Source organism: Procambarus clarkii, chromosome 41 (assembly GCF_040958095.1).
Source record: "Procambarus clarkii isolate CNS0578487 chromosome 41, FALCON_Pclarkii_2.0, whole genome shotgun sequence".
Classification (NCBI taxonomy): domain Eukaryota; kingdom Metazoa; phylum Arthropoda; class Malacostraca; order Decapoda; family Cambaridae; genus Procambarus; species Procambarus clarkii.
Window position 1 is genome coordinate 8,968,459 of NC_091190.1, and position 27,500 is coordinate 8,995,958.

Below are 27,500 nucleotides of genomic sequence, written 5' to 3' on the forward strand. Positions count from 1 at the left end.
GCCTTCGCCAGACGAGGTCTACTCCGCCCGAGCTGTCAGACGGCAGTTGCCACAAATATATTATTACCTAATTATTTCAATGTCTCTGATTTTTTCTTAGTTTTTTTGCAGTAATATTAATCCATACAGTGAATTGGGTATATTTATATTATAAAATGTGTGAACCATCGCTGTACTCAAAATTATGGTGTGCATATTAGTGATTCAATTATTATGTTCATAAAACAATAAACAAATAGTTTTGCTGTTGTTACACTATATACACAGGTTATATATAAGTATTTGCATGTTTTGTACACCATAACGAACTATTAAGTTGGTCTTGTGAGTCAAAAAGCAACGAGGAGTGATCGCCAAACACCAGCGAGCCACTCACTGCCACTCCCTCCCTCAACACCACCTCACTCACCCTCATTCACCTCCTACAATACTCTTTCTGTATTTATTCACTATACACAGACGTTATATATATGTATTTACATGTTTTGTTCACCATAACTGTACATCTAAGCTTGTATGGTGAGTAAAGGCCATAAGACGTAGCTACTCACACAGTCAGCTGATTGGTGGCCGCCCTCAAGGCCAGACGCACTAATATTTGTCCTCCAACAATATTGTTTGTGGTGTTATTACGCTATATACACACATTATATATAAGTATCTACCTGTTTTATTCACTATAACTGAACAAATAAGCTGGTATGGTGCCCAAAGACCATAGTGGCCATCAGTAAACAACATGCCAAGTCGTGCAGACGACGCTCCTCCCTCACCAAAATGGCGGCTCCCAACCTACTCCTCTCGCTGTTATCTCACACTATACACACGTTATATATAAGTATCTACATTTGTGTTCACCATGGTGAACCACTAAGCTGGTATGGTGAGTGCAGTCAATAAATGGTGGCCACACACAGTCAGAAGACGACGCCACAACCCTCCCTCCCACAGCATTACTCCTCCCTCCATGGAGCACAGCGCTAAATATCACCACAATTCACCACAATCCTGCTATTATCAGAATCCTGGTCAGTTTTATCACAGTCAGGGGGCTTCAGTAATACTATCACTGCTAAATAATAGCAGTATCATTTATATTATGGTATTTGTAGGCGATGCTGTGGTCCCAAGCTGAACAGCGGTGCTGTGAGCTCGTGCTGCGTGCGCCAGCCTTGGTGGCTTGCTCAATACTGACGCTGTAACACCCAAGAATGTTGGCCTAGATTTTTTTTCTAGGTGGCATCTGGCAACTATCGGTCGTGGCTGTACTATAGCTGCCCCTATCCCAGGCGGGGCGTTTAAATTATAGCGCTAGACACGAAATCATATATAAATGATGTGTGCTGGTTTCGGTTTTGTCACTGATATCATTCATATATGATATGCGCGGTTTGAGGGTTAAACTAACATGAGGTAGGGTGGGGGGGTGCATGCTTTGACTACTCCAACTGTAATCCAATCCAGGTTTTAAAGCACAAGCACTGAAATATACTGAGCTTCGAGGCTACATCAGGCAGACGGGAAATCTGGGAAACCAGTGGCAGGACCCTGCGGCTTCCTCCAGGCTACCCCGGACGGACTGACATCTAGATAACCCAGTGACAAAAGAAGGATGCCTACAAACGAGGGGGGTCTGGTTGACGACCGTGCCGCAGGAACACCAGCCCCGGAAACACGTCACGGTAAAACACCACAAGGTAACCACCCTATTAAAACTTAAATAGAAGCACAGGAACACACTGAAAGGTACATATACACAAGGATAAATAGTAGTCTACATGTGGACCTCACGTCACTAGGTACCACACTCGGCAGAGGACGGAAGTCGACACCGAGGACTTTACATTGTCCGGGCCACACCCAAGAGCAAGCAACCCTGGGACCACTGGGACCTGCGACTTCAACCAAAGCAGAGAACCGCCAATGTAAAATGGCTTCAGGACAACAAAACCCATCATCGAAATCAATAAAATTTAGACAAAACCTATCTAGAACCGAAAACAATTAAACCAAGTACAGTACAGTGGCACCTCGACTTACGATTGCCCCGACTTACGATAATTTTGAGTTACGATGTAAATTTCATAAAAAAAATGCAACTCGACATACGATGGCTGTTGTCGACTAACGATATTTGTTGGTACATGTTCGGGTCGACCGAGCGCGTGGTTCCCAGTCACGCAGTCCGACCTGCCTCAGTTTACTACAGCTGCCCGCTTAGTGACGATTCGCTGCCTATAAGTAGTTCGGCGTTTGTGGTGATTTTTTGCATTTTGAACATTAAAGTAATTATTATATATCACACCATGAGTCCCAGGAAAGTCAGTGGTAAGGCTCAACATAGGAGATCCCATGTAAGGATGACCATAGAGCAGAAACAAGTGATCATTCGTAAATATGAAGATGGTGTGCGGGTTGTTGAACTGGCTAGGCAGTACAACAAATCTTAGTCAACGATATCCACCATACTGGCTAAGAAAAAGGACATTATGGGTGCTATAATGGCAAAAGACCTATCAATAATCACGAAACATAGAACACAAACACTTGAAGATGTTGAACAGTTATTATTAATTTGGATACACAACAAAGAGTTAGCGGGTGATAGCATTCCGGAGGCCATCATTTGTGAAAAGGCAAGAAAATTGCATGCAGACCTTGTAAAGAAAACCCCTGGAACGAGTGATGCAGAAGCGAAAGAGTTTAAGGTGAGCAGGGGATGGTTTGAGAAATTTTGAAAAAGATGTGGAATTCAGTCTTGTGAGGCATGGGGAGGTTGCCAGCTCAGACAATGGCGAATTTAAAGATTTTGTGCAGAGTGAGGCATACCTACCACAACAAGTGTTTAATTGTGACGAGACAGGGCTATTCTGGAAAAAGATTGCCAAAGAAAACATACATTACCAAGGAGAAGTAGTCATTGCCCAGACACAAGCCTATGAAAGATCGGTTTTCTCTCGTATTGTGTGGTAATGCGAGTGGCGATTCGAAAATTAAACCCTTGCTTGCGTATTATTCCGAAAATCCAAGGGTTTTCAAAAAATAATGTGCAGAAACACAAAATGTGTGTGATGTGGAAGGCTAATGCTAAGGCATGGCTGACTAGGCAATTTTTTACGGAGTGGGTGAATGAGGTGGTGTGCCCTGCCATCAAAATATATTTGCAGGAGAACAGTTTGCCACTCAAGGCCCTGCTTCTCGATAATGCTCCTGCCCATCCTCCAAGCTTGGAGGATTCATTGATGAAGGAATTTAGTTTTGTTACAATAAAGTTCCTTCCTCCCAACACCACTCCTCTACTTCAGCCTATGGACCAGAAAATCATTGCCAATTTTAAGAAACTTTATGAAAGGGCACTTTCCGGAGATGTGTCGAAGTGACGGATGCCACAAACCTCACCCTCAAAGAGTTCTGGAAAAACCATTTTAACATTTATAGTGCTTTAAAACTTGTTGACAAAGCCTGGCAAGAAGTGACTGTAAGAACCATGATCTCTGGCTGGAGAAAACTGTGGCCTGAATGTGTTGCAGAACAAGACTTTGAGGGCTTTGAGCCTGAACCTGAAGTGCCTCTTGTTGAGGAAATTGTTTCTCTGGGTCAGCAATTGGGTTTGGAGTTGGATGGTGCTGATGTGGAGGAGTTGGTGGAAGAACACAACGAAGAACTGACCACCGAAGAACTCCAAGCCCTTCAAAAGGAGCAGCAAGAAGAGACAGCCGAGGAAATTTCTTCAGGGGAGGATGTGTCAGTACAGAATGTCCCTTCCTCAAGAATTAAGAAAATGTGTGCAGCATGGGAAGAATTGCAAACCTTTGCTGAAATGACTCACTCAAATCAAGCTGCAGTAGGCCGTTGCCTTAACCTATTCAATGACACTGTGATGCATCATTACAGACAAATGTTAAAACGAAGGGAAAAACAAATGTCTCTTGACAAATTTGTAGTGAGACAAACAAGCAGTGAACCACAACCCAGTCCTAGTGGTATTCAGGCAAAACGTAGGAGAGAGAGTACCCCAGAGAAAACATCACTGCCTGATGTGATAATGGAAGGGGACTCCCCTTCCAAACAGTAACAACTCTCCTCCTCCCCCCTAATCACCATCTTCCATACGCCATCAAGAGCCCTCCATAAAGGTAAGAGAAACCTTGGTACTGTATTGTAGTTAGAAAAAAACATTGTACTGTATTCAGTATAAAATGTATTTGTATGTTAATATTTTGGAGGGTGGGGAACGGATTAATTGAAATCCCTTTATTTCTTATGGGAAAAATCGCTTCGACTTACGATATTTCAACTTACGATCCGTCTCTGGGAACGGATTAGCATCGTAAGTCGAGGCCCCATTGTATAAAGAAAGAACCCAAACTACAGATAATAAAAAGAATCCCCAAAAAATCGTTAAAGTACATAAGAGGGTGACTGCACCCGCTGGAACCCGAGAAGGAAGGCCCCCAATGAAGCCAAAAGTCCAGCCTCACGTAAGGGACAAACAAAAAGAAATAAAGGTAATAACAAACCTGCTTGTTTCTAGTGACTAGATCAAAGGAAAACTAAAATTTCCCTGAAATGTGACAAGTGAAAAGCACCTGCTAGACAAAGTGGGAAAAGTCCACTAGACCCCATATGCACAGAATAAATGCACATAAAAGAATAATAAGCTTAATATTAAACAATTAGAAATAAACACAATATAACCAAAATAAGAAACCAAAGCTAAAGACAAAGTGAATTAAAGGGAGAAACAAACATAACTGAAATTATGTGGTAAAACAAATGCAACAAGGTACAGCAAAAAACCTATAGAAGTGTTAGCCAAATACAATGCAGAAAATATAAGTAAGTAAAACTATGTAGATATGAACTACATAGAACTATAAGAACTATACAAGAGTAAGACTATGTAAGAGCTATATAGAACTTCCAGATAAGCACAAAAATTACTCAAAGCTTCTAGTACTTCCAGAAGAAATAATAATAATAATTAAAAAAAAAAAAATAAAAAAAAAAAGAGAACTAAGTTTAGAGCAGTTTTTAGTTTTTTTTAAACCAAGAGCATAAATAACCAAACAAAGGAAGCATGGTTGAATATCAATTTAGAGCTTTTAATGTTATTTACTACTAATCCTTACTTTCACTTAATATACCAGATAGACATGGTTTTTGCAGAAGACTTATTTCTTTTGAAGGTGTATTCTCATGTGAAGATGGCGAACACTTCTTCTTGGATTGAGATGGGTGTTGATTCCCTGAAATTATTTAAATTGTTTAATGTATTGAATGGCATTTTTCAAGTTGCAAAATTTTTTAAATTACTGTAGAAGGTTATCAATGCTTACATTTGTTATTCTCGGCATTCTCTGCTTCATATCTGAAGCAGGGTTTCCTTTTTCGCTGTTGAAAATGGTCAACATTGTCATCAGTTTCCACATTAGATCTGTCTTCAGTAACTAAGCATCTTCTTTTTGCTACATCAAAATCATCTGTATTAATTGAATGTAATTAGTAATATATCAGTGAGATATATATTTATCATTACCTAGTAGTAGTGAACACTTAGAAATAACTTAAATCAGCTTCCTAAAGAGTTGTTTAACCCCTGCACTGCTCACCCATTTTCGGCAAAAACGTCTTGGTGCAATTGTCAAGGACATATTTTTGTTGTTTTCATAAATGCTCAAGTAAAGTTAATGTCAAAATGTTTCCAACGTCAACTATTTCCCTTTCAGAACATAAAGAGTAATGAAAACATTAAAAACATAAAAATAGAGTCTAATTAAAAAACAAACCTCACAACTCTTAGAGCGCCTAAAGGCGCTTTGCGCAGTGCAGTGGTTAATAATACGACATACATGATTTGGAACATACAACTGGGGAAAGTACTTTGCACGTAAGTCTTAATTAGGTAGCTATAAGGAAACCCATCTTGTGATTAAAATATAATTATAATGCCTTTTTAGGCCTGTGCAGTGTTAGAGTTATGGTGAATGAATGAATAGGTGTCTTGTATCTTAAATCTTAATAATTATAAATTTATTACCTACCAGTTGTTGATAGGACTGATGATATGACATGCACCTGCCAGGTTATCCTGTCCGGTTTTTCATGCTTTTGGGCACTAACTGTATGCCTGCTCAGAGGCCACCAGCACAATGTGGCTTCCTGAAAAGTCAAAATAAACTGTTACATGCTAATTTTAGCACTAATTTGGAATATTTTTAAACCAACTCAATATATGCAATTTTTTAGTTTCAAAGTAATGCTTACATCAGATTTTTCAATCCAGGTTGTGGAGATGATACCCACAGTATTATCATTGAAGCCTACCACAGCGTACCGCTTTTCAGATGTCATCTAAAAAATTGAAAAACTTATTAAGGGGTTGTTCTCTCTCTCAAAAAAAAAAAAAAAATTAGCATAAATTTGGCAATAGATTTATGGATTAAATTACTTGATTATGTCAAGCATAGATTAGCCACATTTGTAAATGATTTTCGGTTGTATAACAGTAACTGCCATGTATGGACTAACAGGCTTAATACAGTTTTATCCCTTAACGTGCTCTCAAAATACTAATATTTTGTATTATTACAAGAGTATTATTACCTGAGTATTGCAAGATGATGCATCTTCATTGACTCCACAACCAATATTAGGTTCTGAATTAGATGACAAAGCAGCATAGTCATCATTCATATCTATGCTGTTTGTTGTAACATTGGCCAAAGGATCCTGATTCAACAACTGAATCTCAACCTCATCACTATTTTCATTTTTGCCACGCTTGTTAGCTTGCTCTTTTAGGAGTCGTTTTTTGGCCCGTGACATACGCTGCCATTTTGTGTGGTATTCTCTTCTTCTTTCTATAATGTGTGCATACATTCTGAAGGAGAAAGGCCAAGTCCTATATTACTATTTACTATTACAATATTATTAGTAAAGTACTGTACTACAAAAAACCAGCGTTCAATGTAATGAAACGCCATTTTCTGGGTGAGACCCGGAGGCTCCCCGGAGCTTTACCAGGCTGATATGCTAATGTCAGACTTTGGCATCAGTCATATGTATGGAGTTCTAGGGCCTACCGGGGACCACGGCCAGAACCTGGCCCCCCTCAGTGAGGCAAGGAGAGCAATGGCCTATAGAAACCCCCGTATGGTTGGAAGCATTCTATGTCTGCCATCAACCGGGTCAGGCACCCAGAAAGGTAAGCATTCCAAAACAAACCCCTATTCTGGTTAAAATTGCTACCAAAAGCCGAACTAGTGGATAGAACTCCCCAACAGAAAACAAGCAAACTAGTATGACGTCACACTTCACCGCACCGCTGTCTGCGCAGCTCCACCCTCCCCGGGAGGGGGAAGGGGGAGCCCCAGACCTCTCACGCTGGCTATCCACCCATCAGTTCTGAGGCTGGATGTCAAAACGTGCGAAAAACCACCGACCGGAGGGAGGGAGGGTCGCCGGGGAGTCTCCGGGTCTCACCCAGAAAATGGCGTTTCATTACATTCAATGCTGGTTTTCTGGTGGAAGCCCTGTCGGCTCCCCAGAGCTAACTACCCACAGAGGAAGGTCAAAGGGACGGAACCGGGAGGCCGATACCACACACCCCTTCAATGGAAGTGAGACAACCGGCAGCCAACGCCAACCCAGAACAGAATAGAACACTGCTTGGAAAACCTCACTAATCCAGCTTCGAACATCATCCTGCTTGGGGACTTTAACCTACGGCACCTGAAATGGAAGCACCTAGCTAATACAGTAATATCAGAAAGAATACCAGGAAGTAGCCTAAATGAACAGGCACATGCAAATGACCTGCTACGGATGTGCGACAGGTTTGCCTTAAACCAGCAAATAGTAGAACCAACTAGGAAGGAGAACACGCTGGACCCCATTTTCACTAATAATGATGAATTGGTCAGGAACATAATGATTACAAATACCTGTTACTCAGATCACAACTTAATTGAAGTTATGACAACCATGGGGAGTAGACCTTCAAAACCAGTCCAGATTCCTGGTGGAGGAGAGTTCAGCAAATTCAACTTCAATAATAAACAGATAAACTGGGAGCAAATAAACCAGGACTTCACAGAAATAAACTGGGAAGAACAGCTAGAAAATGCAAACCTGAACCAGTGCCTGGAAAAAATAAGCTCAGTAGCACTAGAAATATGTTCAAACCGCATACCCCTAAGAAAAAAAGAGAGAGAGATGCAGATTGGAACGGAAACGTCATTCCCTATATAGGCGAAGAAAACGAATCGCGGAACAACTTGAGAGTTGCACCTTATCTCAAGAACGGCGAAGAAGGTTAGGTAGAGAAATAGAAACAATTGAACTCAAGCTACAAGAATCATACAAAACCCAGGAGAGGCAAAGAGAGCAAAAGGCCATCAGTGAAATAGAGAGAAATCCAAAATATTTTTTCTCCTATGCAAAATCAAGATCAAAAACCACATCTAGTATCGGGCCCCTGCGAAAGGGAGATGGAACTTTCACCGATGACAACAAAGAAATGAGCGATCTACTGAGGAAGCAGTACGACTCTGTTTTCAGCGAGCCATTAAACGCACTAAAGATTGATAACCCAAATGAATTTTTCATGGATATGATACCAACATCAAATCATATATCAGACGTCACCCTATCCCCACTAGATTTTGAAGAAGCCATAAACAGTATGCCTATGCACTCTGCACCAGGCCCGGATTCTTGGAACTCCATATTCATCAAGATCTGTAAAAAAACACTATCGCAGGCCCTCCACATTCTGTGGAGACAAAGCCTAGATACTGGCATTATTCCTGATATACTAAAAACAGCAGAGATAGCACCAATTCATAAAGGAGGAAATAAGGCAGAGGCAAAAAATTACAGACCGATAGCACTAACATCGCACATTATAAAAATTTTTGAGAGTGCTAAGAAGTAAGATCACAAAATACATGGAATCACAGCATCTCCATAACCCCGGACAACACGGTTTCAGAACAGGGCGCTCTTGCCTGTCGCAGTTGCTGGACCACTATGATATGGCATTAAATGCTATGGAAGACAAACAAAACGCTGATGTAATTTACACAGATTTCGCAAAAGCTTTTGATAAATGTGATCATGGCGTTATTGCACATAAAATGCGTTCAAAAGGAATTACCGGAAAAATAGGCAGATGGATCTACAATTTCCTGACCAACAGAACTCAATGTGTAATAGTCAACAAAATAAAATCCAGCCCATCAACCGTGAAGAGCTCAGTCCCCCAGGGTACTGTGCTTGCTCCAGTACTTTTTCTCATCCTCATATCGGACATAGACAAGAACACAACCTATAGCACTGTATCATCCTTTGCAGATGACACTAGGATCTTCATGAGAGTAGGCAACATAGAGGACACGGCAAACCTCCAGTCAGATGTAGATCAGGTCTTTCTATGGGCTACAGAAAATAATATGGTGTTTAACGAAGATAAGTTCCAGCTCATGCACTATGGAAAAAATGAAAATATAAAAACGGAAACCACGTACAAAACTCAGGCAAATCATGACATAGAACGAAAAGGCAATGTAAAGGATCTGGGTGTACTCATGTCGGAAGACCTTACCTTTAAAGAACACAATAAAGTAGCCGTCACAACTGCAAGAAAAATGACAGGTTGGATAACAAGAACTTTTCACACTAGAGATGCTATACCGATGATGACACTTTTCAAAACGCTTGTGCTCTCTAGAGTGGAGTACTGCTGCACAATGACAGCCCCTTTCAAAGCTGGAGAAATTGCCGACCTGGAGAACGTGCAGAGATCCTATACTGCTAGAATTCACTCAGTAAAACACCTAAACTATTGGGACCGACTAAAGAGCCTAAATCTGTACTCCCTTGAGCGCAGGCGGGAGAGATATATAATAATTTACACGTGGAAAATGTTAGAGGGGCTGGTCCCAAACCTGCACACAGAAATAACATCACATGAGACCAGAAGACATGGCAGGATGTGCAGAATACCCCCGTTGAAAAGCGGAGGTGCAACAGGTACTCTAAGAGAGAACTCTATCAACATCAGAGGCCCGAGACTGTTCAACACGCTTCCGCTACACATAAGGGGCATAACTGGCCGACCCCTCACAGTGTTCAAGAGAGAACTGGATAAGCACCTCCAAAGGATACCTGATCAACCAGGCTGTGACTCATACGTCAGGCTGCGAGCAGCCGCGTCCAACAGCCTGGTTGATCAGTCCAGCAACCAGGAGGCCTGGTCGACGACCGGGCCACGGGGACGCTAAGCCCCGGAAGCACCTCAAGGTCCCCTCAAGGTAAGGTAACCCAAGGCGACACAGCCCAAAAAAGGGCCCGGGAAACACACGAGACAACGAGCAGCAAGGCCCCTGTATAAACACCAAAGATCCGTGCCCGATTGACAGAAAAGACACGCCCCCTAGATGGCAGCAAGAGCAGCGAAGCCACGAACGCCACGGGCATGGGGAAAGAACACAGGCAGGCTAGCCGCAAGAACACGGCTGACAACCCGGGAAACCGTCACCCGTGAACAGGGAAGAACGGAACCAAATCAACTCAAAGCACGCCCCGGATATAAAGGCCGTGGCACGCAAAGAACAGCGGAGGGCCGCCACTGAACACAAAACATGACACACCCCCGGCCCGACCAACCAAGCACCAACAACCCAAGGACCCCTCCGGAATGCAACAGCCCCAACCCGTGCCAGAAAAGATGGAGACTACTGCCACCTAACAACCAAAATGCCAAAACCGAAGGAACAGAAAAAAACCCTTCGGAGTAGCAAGAAGCCCAACGACCTGACCCCCCAGTGGCAAATGCCAACAGGAACAATGCCACGCTGATCTGAGACCAGGACAGTGCAAGCGGCGCATGAACAGGCCGAAGGTGAAACAACGCACGAGACAGCTTACTAACGGTGCAGAAGCAACCCCAAGACCAAAAGAAAGCCAAAGCGGCTCCGCCAGCGCCGCACGAAACGAGGCGACAGTACGTGGCAAGATGACAACCCCCAACCCCCACCAGAAAAAACCAAGCCGACGCTAACAACTGCAGCCACCTAGAAAGGACAGGAGGAAAAGGAAGGACCACCAAAATATCCCATACTGCCGCCAAGAAGTAGTACGCAGATGGGACACCTACCCCGAAGCCACCAGACCACCAACCGGAGGCGAGACACGCGAGGCAGAACGTAAGCAGCCCCGACAAGGCAACTCCGAGCCCAGGAAAAGGCGGAGCCGCGGAAAGCTCTCGGGCACGACCACCAAAGCCCAAGAGGCACAAAGGAGATGGAACGTCTGCCGAACAGAAAGCTCCCCAATGCAAGCAAGCCAGCCAGGTGATCAGAAACGACGGGTCCGACGCGAGACATTGCAAGACCCTGAAAAACCAACCGGCAGGGCAAGCCAGGAAAACCAAAGAAGGCATAAGGGTTGCTACCAGAACAGTACCTAAACCAAGGGGTACGAGAAACACAAACAGACCAAGACACATAAGTGCACCATGGAACACAGGCTGAAATAACGCCCAAGAAGCCAAGGAACGCATGAAGAACACCCCTGCAGCAGAGGAGGAAACGAAGGGAACGCACAAGGAAGGGAAGCGGTATAAACCGCCCCTCCCCCCCCCCCCTATAGAAGCAAGAGCAGGCAAAACCGACCAAAGGAGATGCCAGGGAAGCAACTGGGGAAAAGCAGGATGAAAGAGCCAAAGCTCAAACCCCAGGAAACAACCAGGGGTGGACAATCGGGCAGGGACAGAACCCCACGCACATGGAAGGGCCAACCCAAGGACCCGAAGATCGCGAAAAATAACAAACAAACCCCCAGACGCAAACCCTAGGCACAAAACTAGTTAGCAGTCTCCGTGGTGTAGTGGTAAGACACTCGCCTGGCGTTCCGCGAGCGTCATGTCATGGGTTCGTATCCTGGCCGGGGAGGATTTACTGGGCGCAATTCCTTAACTGTAGCCTCTGTTTAACGCAACAGTAAAATGTGTACTTGGATGAAAAAACGATTCTTCGCGGCAGGGGATCGTATTCCAGGGACCATAGGATTAAGGACTTGCCCGAAACGCTACGCGTACTAGTGGCTGTACAAGAATGTAACAACTCTTGTATATATCTCAAAAAAAAAAAAAAAAAAAAAAAAAAAAAAAAAAACAGCAGCAAAGTGCCACACCACAACCGGACACAGGAACAAGGACACGCCCCCGCAAAACATGTTACCAATGCACACGTGCAGCAGCAACATGCAGCACCACAACATGTAAGTAGCAACTTGCCTCTGCAAAGGGAGAGAACGGTGCAGGCAGACCCCAGACAGAGCCAACGGAGACACAACAGAACCCAGCAGGCCCAGGAACCTACACACCAGGCGACCGACGGCGGAGATACCAGCTCGATACCTGCTGGATGGGGTTCAGTTCATTTACTCCCCAAGCCCGGCCCGAGGCTAGGCTTGACATGTCAGAGGTTCGTCCACCAAGCTATTGCTTGGAGCGGCCCACATACCCACCACAGCCAGGATGAGCCGGAACCTCTATTCGAAAACAGGCTAGTGTTCCTTGGAAGTCCACGGATGTACTGGCAATACGGCGGATGCTCGCAGGTAGGACGTGTAACAACCGCAGACCTCTAATGATTATATAGTGTTCCTCGATTGTGCCTTTGGCACCACTGCACTCCACTGGTTCTATCGCCCAAGTTCTTTCATATAGGCGGGACCCAACAGCCAGAGCTCAAACCCTGCAAGCACAACCAGGAGAGCCCTACCAGGTGAGTACATAACCAGCACCACAACCCACACACCTCATAACACGAAAGAGGTGGGTCCCCTAAATGACTCTAGCATGGGTTGGACATGCACATGAGTGGGACTGGAAGGGTTGAAAAGGGACAGTCACTGGTGTGCTAACGGTCTCATTCGTACATAAATATACCTAAATAAAGACAGGTATATAAACATCTTCACATTCAGCGCCCGGCCAAAGGACGCCAGACCACAGAAACTCGCCTGTCAAACGGAGGCACGAACGTGACACGACTCAACAGTGCCCAGAAGATCTTGGGAGCACCGCCAGGTGAAGAAGCCAGAGCCGGACATGCAGGAAAGCAGGGTAGAGGCGAAGGAGGAGGCCCACACCCATGACACAGGGAAAACCTCGGCATCCTCCCCTCAGCTGGAATACAGAACACCCCCAGAGCGAAGGGGCACATACCGGAGCAAGGGAGAAGAGTGAGAGGCGAAGCACCCAAGAAAAAAGGGTGCAAAACACCATCACTGAAAAGGAATTGATAAAATCGATAGGGAAGATTTCCTGAGATCTGGAACTTTAAGAACAAGAGGTCATAGATTTAAACTAGCTAAACACAGATGCTGAAGAAATATAAGAAAATTCACTTTCGCAAACAGAGTGGTAGACGGTTGGAACAAGTTAGGTGAGAAGGTGGTGGAGGCCAAGACCGTCGGTAGTTTCAAAGCGTTATATGACAAAGAGTGCTGGGATGAGAGTGCTCTCATCCTATAACTACACTTAGGTAATTACACTTAGGTAATTACACAGCCCAGGCCAAAACAAACTCCACGGCGCATGCGCACGACATGCTGACCGAACCGCACAACCCGCACTGCGGGAAGGCGCCAACCAGGACTACTGCACTAGAAAAGTAGCCAGAAGAGGAAGCAGTAACTACAAAACCAGCCAACTAAGCGAAGACAAAAAGCCCAAAGGGAACCCAACCGGGCCACAAGTAGCCCGATACAGCGACCAGGACTAGGAGTGGACAGACGTTCCAATAATACGGGAAGTAGTGAAAACGTTCCCGAACCCTCGAGAACACAGAAGCAAACACCAGTCCCGAAGCTACACAAAGGCACAGTCGCACCCGAGACCAGAAGTCACGTAGAACCCCAAGAACGGGAAAATTTGACGAAGACACCGTCCCAAAAAGGGGGAGCATCCACCCACAGGACGGAACTAACCGACTCAAAGGCCAAGGAACCGAGCTCGGGGAGGGGCCGACGCCCAACAACACCTACGGCGAGTGGGGAGGAAAAACCCCACTCCGCGTAACCACAAGCCCTGCCTAGAGGGGGAGAAAAAACCCCAAGGGGTCCTACGGGGTCACCCCAGCCCCGGGAACCCACATGACAGGCCCCGGGGCCGAGTCATCCCCCCAAAGCCCCAGCTGTATCAGAAAACCGGGGTAGCCGCAAAAATACTGTACTAAGGGAGCCCACTGGCAGACTCTTACAACACGGCTGGAGAAACAGGCTCAAATGCCCCCGTCATTACCCCGGAAGGGGAATTCCCCGAGACTGCATGAGTCTCAAAACCATAAAACCCTGCCCCGAACCCACAGATGGTAAGGAACCGGATGTAGGCAAGACGGGGGGATCCAGTGGAAAAGACAAGGGGGCATGGAAGGAACCGAAGCAACCAACAACCCCAAGTCCCAACACGAACCAAAACGGGGCAGCCCTGGGGCTCCCGGGGAGCAAACAAACGAGAGCGTTGCCACCACCAAGGCTCAAAGTGCAACGCCCCTGCTGCCCACACCCGCTTAGTCAGCACAACTAGGTAATCGACCCACAATGAGCAGCAAAACTCGCAGGACTCCGGGTCGAAGGTGTCGCCGACCCCACAGGCAGCAGACGGAGGCAAAACAGAGTCACCCTGAGACAAGAGGTGAGAGCAACCCTTAAACTCGCTGGAAGCGAGGGGGGGGGGGGAAAAAACTCTGGGGTCACATTCATCGGACCCGCGCGCCCCCAGGGGATTCCCAGGATCCCGAGCGTTTACTATAAGAGGACTCGCGCTCAGGTAATCCCAGGCAGGGTACTGCTAACCGACGCCCAAAGCTACCAAACAACTTTCTAAAAGCTGAACCCCTGGGACGTGTACACTCATGGGGGCCTAGCAGGGGGAACCACCAGAAAAATACTCAGAACACAAGGGACACAAGGGGCAAAAACAAAGGCAGACCCCCAACCAGGTAGATAAACAGAAAAAAAAAGAAAACCCCGCAAGAGGACAGCATACACAAGCGGAACAGAGCCGGCCGCCATGATTGGTAAAGACAAGCTGCACAGTACCCTGCGCCCCACCAGTGCAAAAACTGCCCCTTACTCTAAAGCGAACAAGGGAGACAGAACACCCGAGCACACAAAGGGCGGCTGAAAACCAAGCAGTAAACGGCCTAGCAGGGGCAGAACCCAAGGAACTTGTGGAAGGTGGCCCCAAGCCCCAAGGGCAGTACTTACAGGGCACCTAGGAAAGGGAACCCTAGGCACATGCAGCCCGAGTACTGGAGACTCACTCCCAGCTCACGCACCACCTAGAAGACAGACACCACACTATAGGTACAATGCTGAAACAACTACTGGAGCCAGAGCACACAACCGGTGCCTATAGCATCAGCCAAAGAACTGATAGGTGGATAGCTGGCATGAGAGGTCTGGGGCTCCCCCTTCCCCCTCCCAGGGAGGGTGGAGCTGCACAGACAGCGGCGCGGTGACGTGTGACGTCATACTAGTTTGCTTGTTTTCTGTTGGGGAGTTCTATCCACTAGTTCAGCTTTTGCTAGCAATTTTAACCAGAATAGGGGTTTGTTTTGGAATGCTTACCTTTCTGGATGCTTGACCCAGTCGATGGCAGACATAGAATGCTTCCAACCACACGGGGGTTTCTATAGGCCATTGTTCCCCTTGCCTCTCCGAGGGGGCCAGGTTCTGGCCGTGGTCCCCCGTGGTCCCCCCCCGAGCACTATCAACATAGCATAGATTAATCCATAAAAAAATCATTAAGTTATTGGTCCTAGACTTATTCATTTATCTTCAATTTAACACAACAGGCACCAGACACATGCTAACATCATACACACTAGGATAAAACAAACATTAGGCTGGAAGTCAAAAGGAATTTAAGGAATTTTACTGGTAGACCTGCTGTTACGAAAGGAAGTAAATGAGACGAATAAATGTATGTCAATTTTTGTGAAATAAATAACAAAAACATTTATACCAAAACAGATGCAGAACTAGGAAACAGCATTTGTTCAACTGAAATTTTGAAATTGTTCACAACTTTTGTTAGATCAAAGTTGGAGTATGCAGCGGTTGTATGGTGCCCTTATCTTAAGAAGCATATCAACAAGATACAAGACACTCTGTACATTGACAACATCGCACACTAATATTTTTACCACTTCGGACACCAGCTTTGGACATTTCGCATATGTGTACGTGTTCCATATTAAAACGACAATATAATGCTATTAACAATTATAATCTTCTACTTAACCCTTCAATTGTGCATTGCATCATATGATGCTTTGACCGACTTGCAGTAAATTGCGCATCGCATCATGTGATGCTTTGGAGTACTACGCAAGATTTAAACGGCCCGCGGATACACGGGGTTCACCACACCTTCATCAGGGCTCTTAGTAAATAGACGCCATTTAAAAAAAAAAAATCGTGGGCCAAACTCCCGGGTATTAGGGTCCTCAGTATCGAGTCAGCTACCAAGCCTGACGCACGCAGCATGAACTCGCAGCACTGCTGTTCAGCTTGTGACCACAGCATCGCCTAAAAATGCCATAATATACTTGTTCATGCTATTATGTAGCGATGATATTATTACAGAAGACCCCTGACTGTAATAAAACTGACCAGGGTTCTGATAATAGCAGGATTGTGGTGATATTTGGCGCTGTGCGCCATAGAGGGAGCAGTAATGCTGTGGGAGGGAGGATGGTGGCGTTGTCTTTTGAGTGTATGTGGCCACCTTTTATTGACTGCACTCACCATACCAGCTTAGTGGTTCGCTATGGTGAACACAAATGTAGATACTTATATATAACGTGTGTATAGTGTGAGATAACAGCGAGAGTAGGAGGTTGGGAGCTGCCATTTTGATGAGGGAGGAGCATCGTCTGCAGGACTTACCATGTTGTTTACTGATGACCACGATGGTCTTTGGGCACCATACCAGTTTACTTGTACAAGTATCGTGAATAAAACAGGTAGATATTTATATATAATGTGTGTATATAGCGTAATAACACCACAAACTGTATTGTTGTAGGAGAAATATTAGTGCGTCTGGCCTTGAAAGAAGCCGTCACCAGCTGACTGTGTGAGTAGCTATGTCTTTGTGCCTTTACTCACCATACAAGCTTAGATGTACAGTTATGGTAAACAAAACATGTAAATACTTATATATAACATCTGTATATAAAAGCAAAAACAGTATGGTGGGTGGAGAATGGTGGCAAGGCAGGTGAGGTGAGGGACGGAGTGGCAGCCAGTGGCAGCCAGTCACTGCCTGGAGAATGGTGGCAAGGCAGGTGAGGTGAGGTGAGGGAGGGAGTGGCAGCCAGTGGCAGCCAGTCACTGCCTGCCACTGCCACTCAGCATACCAACTTAGTGGTTCGTTATGGTGAACAAAACATGCAGATACTTATATATAACCTGTGTATATAGTGTAATAACCGACTAAGTATTTGTTCACTGTTTGATGAACATAATTGAATCAACAATATGCACACCATATTTTTGAGTACAGCAATGATTCACTCATTTTATTATATAAATATATCACACTACACACTATTGAATAATATTACAGCAAAAAAATACGAAAAATGAATCAGAGACATTGAAATAATTAGGTAATTATCTCTTTGTGGAAACTCCGTCCTGATAGCTGGCGATCAACAGACCGCCTGGGACGCACGCTCAGTCAGCGCCTGATTTTTGCCAGAATTCCCCGCCCTATAGTGGGCAATATATGCCACTTACGATCTTTTTAGTATTTTTCCCGTGATCAGTGAACAGAAATTAAGAGGTTAGGAAAAAAAAAATTTTTTTTTTTTTTTTTGGTATGCGCCTGTGGGTGTCAAATGGTATATAGCTATGCGTCATTTAAGGGTTAACAGGCATATAGTTATTAAATGAAGTTTAGTGATGTAATAGACATAATCCGGACTTGGTAAGGACGCCGCCCGCCAGCGTAAACACAACACACCTGAATGCCCACAAACACGATACAACGCACAAAACACAACACTTCTGCCAGTTTTTGGATAAACTCCTTTTATATTTATTATGTGATAGTTATACTTGTATAAAATGATAACTATTTTAGGTAAGCTATTTTAATACTTAATATTAATCAATAAAAAAGAAGTCAGAAGCCACACGCCTGTCTGTACATGTCTTTTGTGTAAAAGTATTTTGGGCGCTCATGCACTTGTGCGCTAGCTGGCGTTCACAACTGTTCTCGCCTACAGGCACTAGAATTATACAAACGAATTTATTTATTCAGTTATATACAAGATACATTTTCTTGAGAGAGTACATAACATTGGTGTTCTTACATTCTTTTTAAGTCACTAACTCGCAAAGCCTTTCGGTATGTCTAGATCTGCCCAAAACCTGCCTATTTATCTTTACCATTTACCAATAATAATATTAATAGTTATACAGTGGTACCTCGGAACATGAGTGTCCTTGTATGTTTGTTTTTCGGAACACGAGCCAGATTTCCTCGGAAAATGTGTCTCGGAAGGGGAGGGTTACCTCGGAACGCGAGTTTGTTGATACGCGTTCAGGCAGACCTAGCGCGTGGTGGTACTGCAATCGTCACCCCTCCGCCCCTCAGTTTACCATTGTCTCCCGCCCAGTGACTATCCCTCCTGAATTCTTCACAAGGATTTACAGTTTTTTGTCGGTTTTTTGGCCATTTGAGCATAAAAGTTGTTATTATATATCTCGCCATGGGTCTCAAGAAAGCCATTGATAAGGTTCAACCTAAGAAAATAGCTGTGAGTAGAGGCAGTAGAGGATGTCCCTTCTTGATTAACCCTTAAATGGCACATAGCTATATACCATTTGACACCCACAGGCGCATATAAAAAAAAAAAAAAAAAAAAAAAAAAAAAAAAAAAATTCTTCCTAACCTGTTAATTTGTGTTCACTGATCACGGGAAAAATAATAAAAAAATCGTAAGTGGCATATATTGCCCACTATAGGGCGGGGAAGTGTGACAAAAATCAGGCGCTGACTGAGCGTGCGTCCCAGGCGGTCTGTTGATCGCCAGCTGTCAGGCCAGAGTTTCCACAAAGAGATAATTACCTAATTATTTCAATGTCTCTGATTGATTTTTCATAGTTTTTTTACTGTAATATTATTCAATAGTGTGTAGTGTGATATATTTATATAATAAAATGAGTGAATCATCGCTGTACTCAAAAATATGGTGTGCGTATTGTTGTTTCCATAATGTTCATCAAACAGTGAACAAATACTTTGTCGGTTATTACACTATATACACAGGTTATATATAAGTATCTGCATGTTTTGTTCACCATGACAAACCACTAAGTTGGTAAGCTGAGTGGCAGTGGCAGTGGCAGGCAGTGACTGGCTGCCACTGGCTGCCACTCCCTCCCTCACCTCACCTGCCTTGCCACCATTCTCCACCCACCATACTGTTTTTGCTTTTATATACAGACGTTATATATAAGTATTTACATGTTTTGTTCACCATAACTGTACATCTAAGCTTGTATGGTGAGTAAAGGCAGAGAGACGTAGCTACTCACACAGTCAGCTGGTGGCGGCCGCCCTCAAGGCCAGACGCACTAATATTTCTCCTACAACAATACTGTTTGTGGTGTTATTACGCTATATACACACATTATATATAAATATCTACCTGTTTTATTCACCATACTTGTACGAGTAAACTGGTATGGTGCCCAAAGACCATCGTGGTCATCAGTAAACAGCATGATTAAGTCCTGCAGACGATGCTCCTCCCTCACCAAAATGCCGGCTCCCAATCTCCTACTCTCGCTGTTATCTCACACTATACACACGTTATATATAAGTATCTAGATTTGTGTTCACCATAGCGAACCACTAAGCTGGTATGGTGAGTGCAGTCAATAAAAGGTGGCCACATACACTCAAAAGACAACGCCACCATCTTCCCTCCCACAGCATTACTGCTCCCTCCATGGCGCACAGCGCCAAATATCACCACAATCTTCTGTAATAATATCATCGCTACATAATAGCATGAACAAGTATATTATGGCATTTTTAGGCGATGCTGTGGTCACAAGCTGAACAGCAGTGCTGTGAGCTCATGCTGCGTGCGTCAGGCTTGGTAGCTCACTCAATACTGAGGCCCCTAACACCCTGGAGTTTGGCCCACGATTTTTTAAAAAAATGGCGTCTGTTTATGTTACGACCCTGGGTTCTTCAGTGGAAACCAGAGGTCAAAATTGAGCTATTAAACTTTCTGGTAGTACAGTTGAGTGCATCACGAGCGGCAATTGTTTGTATCTTCCCTGCCAGACGTAAGACTATTCTTGTTTCTCAAAGAGCATTTAAAGACTGAGCTGGGGGGTTGATTATTAAATAATAACATAGGCACCAACTTTGCTTACTAATACTTTCTAATCATTTGTAAAGTAACAATACGTTGCATAGGGGAAGATCTTTAATGTGCTTAGCTGCATGATCAATTAGGCTCCTTCCGGCACCACGACATCCTGGAGGCCTAGCTGGTCGCTAGGAGCGTTCTTCTCTGGCTGGCGTTCGTGGGGACGAGACCTACTCTGTGGCTGCACCCCCTACTCTCCTCCCTTCTCCTCTTACTTATTTCCCTTACCTTAAGTTCCTGTACCATTAAGTTAAGTACTGTACCAGTGTGCCTACTCTGGTAGTAACGATTGGTGAGACCTGGGGGTAGTATTTGCCAGTGTTTTGGGTACCCCTAAGTGTTGTGTTTTGGTATTAGGGTACCACGTGGTGTAATTACCTAAGTGTAATTACCTAAGTGTAGTTACAGGATGAGAGCTACGCTTGTGGTGTCCCGTCTTCCCAGCACTCTTTGTCATATAACGCTTTGAAACTACTGACGGTCTTGGCCTCCACCACCTTCTCACTTAACTTGTTCCAACCGTCTACCACTCTATTTGCGAAGGTGAATTTTCTTATATTTCTTCGGCATCTGTGTTTAGCTAGTTTAAATCTATGACCTCTTGTTCTTGAAGTTCCAGGTCTCAGGAAGTCTTCCCTGTCGATTTTGTCAATTCCTGTTACTATTTTGTATGTAGTGATCATATCACCTCTTTTTCTTCTGTCTTCTAGTTTTGGCATATTTAATGCTTCTAACCTCTCCTCGTAGCTCTTGCCCTTCAGTTCTGGGAGCCACTTAGTAGCATGTCTTTGCACCTTTTCCAGTTTGTTGATGTGCTTCTTAAGATATGGGCACCACACAACAGCTGCATATTCTAGCTTTGGCCTAACAAAAGTCATGAACAATTTCTTTAGTATATCGCCATCCATGTATTTAAATGCAATTCTGAAGTTAGAAAGCATAGCATAGGCTCCTTGCACAATATTCTTTATGTGGTCCTCAGGTGATAGTTTTCTATCTAGAACCACTCCTAGATCTCTTTCTTTATCAGAATTCTTTAAAGATTTCTCACATAATATATAGGTTGTGTGGGGTCTATGTTCTCCTATTCCACATTCCATAACATGACATTTATTAACATTAAATTCCATTTGCCAAGTGGTGCTCCATATACTTATTTTGTCCAGGTCTTTTTGAAGGGCATGACAGTCATCTAAATTTCTTATCCTTCCTATTATCTTAGCATCATCAGCAAACATGTTCATATAATTCTGTATACCAACTGGTAGATCATTTATGTACACAATAAACATCACTGGTGCAAGAACTGAACCCAGTGGTACTCCACTTGTGACATTTCTCCATTCTGATACATTGCCTCTGATTACTGCCCTCATTTTTCTATCAGTCAGAAAATTTTTCATCCATGATAGAAGCTTACCTGTCACCCCTCCAATATTTTCCAGTTTCCAGAACAACCTCTTATGTGGAACTCTGTCGAAAGCCTTTTTTAGGTCCAGATAGATGCAGTCAACCCAACCATCTCTTTCCTGTAATATCTCTGTGGCTCGATCATAGAAACTGAGTAAATTCGATACACAGGATCTTCCAGATCGAAAACCATACTGTCTGTCTGATATTATATCATTTGTCTCTAGGTGTTCTACCCATTTAGTTTTGATTAGTTTTTCCAATACTTTCACTATTACACTTGTCAATGATACAGGTCTATAATTGAGGGGGTCTTCCCTGCTGCCACTTTTGTAGATTGGAACTATGTTAGCCTGTTTCCACCCGTCTGCTACGATTCCTGTACACAGGGATGCCTGAAAGATCAGGTGAAGTGGAATGCTGAGCTCAGATGCACATTCTCTCAGAACCCATGGTGAAACGCCATCTGGGCCAGCTGCTTTGTTCTTACCGAGCTCCTTGAGCATTTTTTCCACTTCGTCTCTAGACACCTCTATGTGTTCTATGTTGTTCTCTGGAATTCTTATTGTATGTGGTTCCCTAAAGATTTCATTTTGTACAAACACACTTTGGAACTTTTCGTTTAATGTTTCACACATTTCCTTTTCATCTTCCGTGAATCTATTTCCCATTTTCAACCTCTGAATATTATCCTTTACCTGCAATTTGTTGTTTATGAATTTATAGAATAGACCTGGTTCTGTTTTACATTTGTCCGCAATCCCTTTTTCAAAATTTCTTTCTGCCTCTCTCCTCACTGCCGTGTAGTTGTTTCTCGCATCTTTGTATCGCTGGTATGTTTGGGGGTTCGGCCTCTTCCTGTATTGATTCCATTTTTGTGTCTTTCGGTCTCTAGCCCTCTCGCAATTTCTATTGAACCAATCCTGTTTCCTAGTTCTGCATCTCTGTTTTGGTATAAATTTTTTTGTGCCTTTATCATATATTTCACAAAACTTGCCATACATCTCATTCACTTCCTTGCCTAGCATCAAGTCTGTCCAATTATACTCACTAAAAAAATTTCTAAGGTCACCATAATGTCCTCTCCTGAAGTCTGGTTTTTCAACTGCTTCAACCTCCTTATTTTCTTCCAGCTTATAACGCATTGCATACTTTATTCCCAAAAAGACATGGTCACTTTTACCCAAGGGAGGAAGGTACTGAATGTCAAATATCTCTTCCTCCTTCCTGGTAAATATCAAATCTAGCATGGAGGGAACGTCCCCTTCCCTCATCCTCGTAGCTTGTTTAACATGTTGATACAAGAATGTGTGTCTACCCTAAGCTGCATCCAGCTTCAGTGCTTATCCAGTAGTACTTTACCCTAGCTTGTTCTTAGTGTAAACCTTGTATCCTGCCTAAGTGGACCAAGGCTTTTTAACGTAAGGTAGTGTGGTAAAGTTATTATTATTATTGTTATTGGTGTGAGTGTATATGGGGGGTTGTTAAGGGGTTAATAAATAAGTACATGAATTATAGGAGTATCCCTTCTTCCTGTGGGGAAGTGCATTGATCAACCCTTAGACTGACATATATGGTCTAGTAGCAAGGTGTTATTACTGTGGATAGTTTATTTTGGGGGCCGGGCCTTTTAGCTCTCCCATATTTGACACTGTCTTCTAACTACCCTTACCCCCTTAATAGTACCAGTTCCCCATAGAAGCCCAACCCACAATATTAGTTATAACAGTTTACAAGAGCCCTGATGAAGGTGTGGTGAACCCCGTGTATCCGCGGGCCGTTTAAATCTTGCGTAGTACTCCAAAGCATCATATGATGCGATGCGCAATTTACTGCAAGTCGGTCTTCTTGAGGTTATCTTGAGATGATTTCGGGGCTTTAGTGTCCCCGCAGCCCGGTCCTCGACCAGGCCTCCACCCCCAGGAAGCAGCCCGTGACAGCTGACTAACTCCCAGGTACCTATTTACTGCTAGGTAACAGGGGCATTCAGGGTGAAAGAAACGTTGCCCATTTGTTTCTGCCTCGTGCGGGAATCGAACCCGCGCCACAGAATTACGAGTCCTGCGCGCTATCCACCAGGCTACGAGGCCCTACGAGGCTACGAGGTCAAAGCATCATATGATGCGATGCGCAATTGAAGGGTTAAGAAAATGTGTGAAGTATGGGATGAACTGCAAAGTTCTGTTGAAAAAACTCACCCAGATAAAGCTGCAGCAGGCCGTTGCATTGACCTTTTAAATGACAATGTGATGTCTTACTACAGACAAGTGTTAAAATGTAGGGAAAAACAAATGTCTTTAGACAGATTCTTAGTAAGACAAGCAAGTCCTAGTGGTATGCAGGCAAAATGTGCCAGAGTGTGCTCACCGGTAAAGTCCTCACTGCCTGATGTGATTGTTGGAAATTTCCAACACCGAATACAACACTGTTGTATTCTCATTAATTATTACTAACTCTACTAATTATTGTAGTAAGTAAAATTAACACCACGTAGAATTCTCATGTACTAATAATTTCATCTGTGCAGTAGGCTAGAATTCTCACGTCACCCGACGCCAGTATTGCGTCAGATTTCATTGCAATAAACACATTACAGTACAACCTCGATTCAACGTACTATATGGGACCACCCCCAGTTCGTTGGAGCGTTGGATTCGTTGCAAGAGGTGACCTTCAAGAGGCGTTTGCGTCAGTGTCTTTTTTTTTTCTTGTACACAATAAAAATGCATTGTATCATATTACTTACTGTACCTATATTTTACTACTCTACTAAAAATTCTGTAATTCATGTATTTACCTTATTGTTGGAGTTATGTCCATCTTGAAGTTTTGTGAAGTTGTGAATGCTCTACAGTAAATAGGTACTGCAGTGCATTAAGCCGTTAGCACTGTATTATTAAAAGTGGTTTTGCTGTATGTTGAGTACTACAATACAGTTCTTGAAAACTATTGTACATTAGAATTATTGCAACTTTAATTTTAACACTATGTACACACTTGAATTTAACACTTATTCTAATTGTTCACTTCACACACGATGTTTTTAGATGTTTGCATCAGCTTTGCTGGTGCTCGCTGCTGCTGTGTTGGCTTCAGCTGCTTTTGTGCTGGTGCTGGGTACAGCTGTGCTGGTGCTGGGTACGGCTGTGCTGGTGCTGGGTACGGCTGTGCTGGTGCTGGGTACGGCTGTGCTGGTGCTGGGTACAGCTGTGCTGGTGCTGGGTACGGCTGTGCTGGTGCTGGGTACGGCTGTGCTGGTGCTGGGTACGGCTGTGCTGGTGCTGGGTACAGCTGTGCTGGTGCTGGGTACGGCTGTGCTGGTGCTGGGTACGGCTGTGCTGGTGCTGGGAACGTCAACAGTGCCAGTAACATTTTGTATAATCTCATCATCTGTTAAATGACCATTGATTAAATGATTTATTAATTTTATTATTTCGAAGCCGTAGTCACTGAACTGTGGCGACGAATTGAAACGAGAAACGCATGGTGTGTACAGGGATTAGACCCGTCCACTCGCTCACGCTGGAGTTGTTCCAATAACAAATAATTTCTCGAATAGCAGATGTCTATCATATTACAGTATATTTTTGGTTTTATTTAGTTTAGTTTAATTAGGATAATAAAAAGCTATTAAAGCATTGCTTTTAGAAATGATTTATTAGTCTGAAACTTTCAAAGTCATGGGTCACTGAACTATAACGACACAGACGAAGGAAAACCAAGTGAGGTTTACAGAACAGTATTCCCTTATCTGTCCACCCTCACTCACTTTGTTTTATCACAGAAAATGTCTATAAGGAGATTTTACGACATGTAGCTAGCCAATCACGCTTCAGCCTTTAAATTAATTTACAAAGATACGTCTGCCACAAATCAGTGGGAGGTTGGGAGGGAGGTGGGCAGGCAGAGCTTGTAAGGGAGAGGCAGGGAGGGAGGCAGGCATGGAGGGAGACAGGCACGGAGGGAGGCAGGCAGAGCTTGGGAGGGAGGCAGGGAAGGAGAGGATGGAGATGGATTGATGGTAGGATGGAGGGAGGGATGGATGATTTGAGGGTGTGTGTGTGTGTATGGGCTGTAGGGGTGGGGGGGGGAGGTGTGTCGGTGGTGGTGAAGGGACCGACTCGCTGATAACCCTAACTCTGACCCAGTTAACTTTTTTTTTTTAACTTGATTTGTTTCTTCAATTCTGGATGGATGGAGGGAGAAAGGGGATGGAGGGAGGGGATGGAGGGAGGGAGGGAGGGGATGGATGGATGGATGGATGGAGGGGGGATGGATGGATGGATGGAGGGAGGGGATGGATGGATGGAGGGAGGGGATGGATGGATGGAGGGAGGGGATGGATGGAGGGAGGGGATGCATGGATGGATGGAGGGAGGGGATGCATGGATGGATGGAGGGAGGGGATGGATGGATGGATGGAGGGGATGGATGGATGGATGGATGGAGGGAGGGGATGGATGGATGGATGGAGGGAGGGGATGGATGGAGGGAGGGAGGGGATGGATGGATGGAGGGAGGGGATGGATGGATGGATGGTGAGAGGGAGGGGATGGATGGATGGATGGTGAGAGGGAGGGGATGGATGGATGGATGGTGAGAGGGAGGGGATGGATGGATGGAGGGAAAGGATGGATGGATGGATGGATGGATGGATGGAGGGGATGGATGGATGGATGGATGGAGGGAGGGGATGGATGGATGGAGGGGATGGATGGATGGATGGAGGGAGGGGATGGATGGATGGATGGATGGATGGAGGGAGGGAGGGGATGGATGGATGGATGGAGGGGATGGATGGATGGATGGAGGGGATGGATGGATGGATGGAGGGAGGGGATGGATGGATGGATGGAGGGAGGGAGGGGATGGATGGATAAAGGGAGGGGATGGATGGATGGATGGAGGGAGGGGATGGATGGATGGATGGTGGGAGGGAGGGGATGGATGGATGGAGGGAGGGGATGGATGGATGGATGGATGGAGGGAGGGGATGGATGGATAAAGGGAGGGGATGGATGGATGGATGGAGGGAGGGGATGGATGGATGGAGGGAGGGGATGGATGGATGGATGGATGGATGGAGGGAGGGGATGGATGGATGGAGGGAGGGAGGGAGGGAGGGGATGGATGGATAAAGGGAGGGGATGGATGGATGGATGGAGGGAGGGGATGGATGGATGGAGGGAGGGGATGGATGGATGGATGGATGGATGGATGGATGGATGGAGGGGATGGATGGAGGGAGGGGATGGATGGAGGGAGGGGATGGATGGAGGGAGGGGATGGATGGATGGATGGAGGGAGGGGATGGATGGATGGAGGGGATGGATGGATGGATGGAGGGAGGGGATGGATGGATGGATGGATGGATGGATGGATGGATGGATGGATGGATGGAGGGAGGGGATGGATGGATGGAGGGAGGGAGGGAGGGAGGGGATGGATGGATAAAGGGAGGGGATGGATGGATGGATGGAGGGAGGGGATGGAGGGAGGGATGGTGGGAGGGGATGGATGGATGGAGGGAGGGGATGGATGGATGGATGGATGGAGGGGATGGATGGATGGATGGAGGGGATGGATGGATGGATGGAGGGGATGGATGGATGG

At 44.8% G+C, this 27,500-nt stretch overlaps 1 protein-coding gene across 1 annotated transcript in view; it reads right to left on the reverse strand.

Moving 5' to 3' along the window:
• Nucleotides 1-27,500, reverse strand: part of LOC138373089 (uncharacterized) — a 105,948-nt gene that overhangs the window by 49,047 nt on the left and 29,401 nt on the right. The window contains exons 2-6 of the mRNA XM_069339114.1: nucleotides 6,607-6,883; nucleotides 6,268-6,354; nucleotides 6,045-6,162; nucleotides 5,340-5,483; nucleotides 5,133-5,249 (exon numbers count right to left, since the gene is read on the reverse strand). Of these exons, the coding sequence (XP_069195215.1) occupies nucleotides 5,133-5,249; nucleotides 5,340-5,483; nucleotides 6,045-6,162; nucleotides 6,268-6,354; nucleotides 6,607-6,882 (742 nt within the window). The 5' untranslated portion in view covers nucleotide 6,883. The remainder of the gene's footprint in view (nucleotides 1-5,132; nucleotides 5,250-5,339; nucleotides 5,484-6,044; nucleotides 6,163-6,267; nucleotides 6,355-6,606; nucleotides 6,884-27,500) is intronic.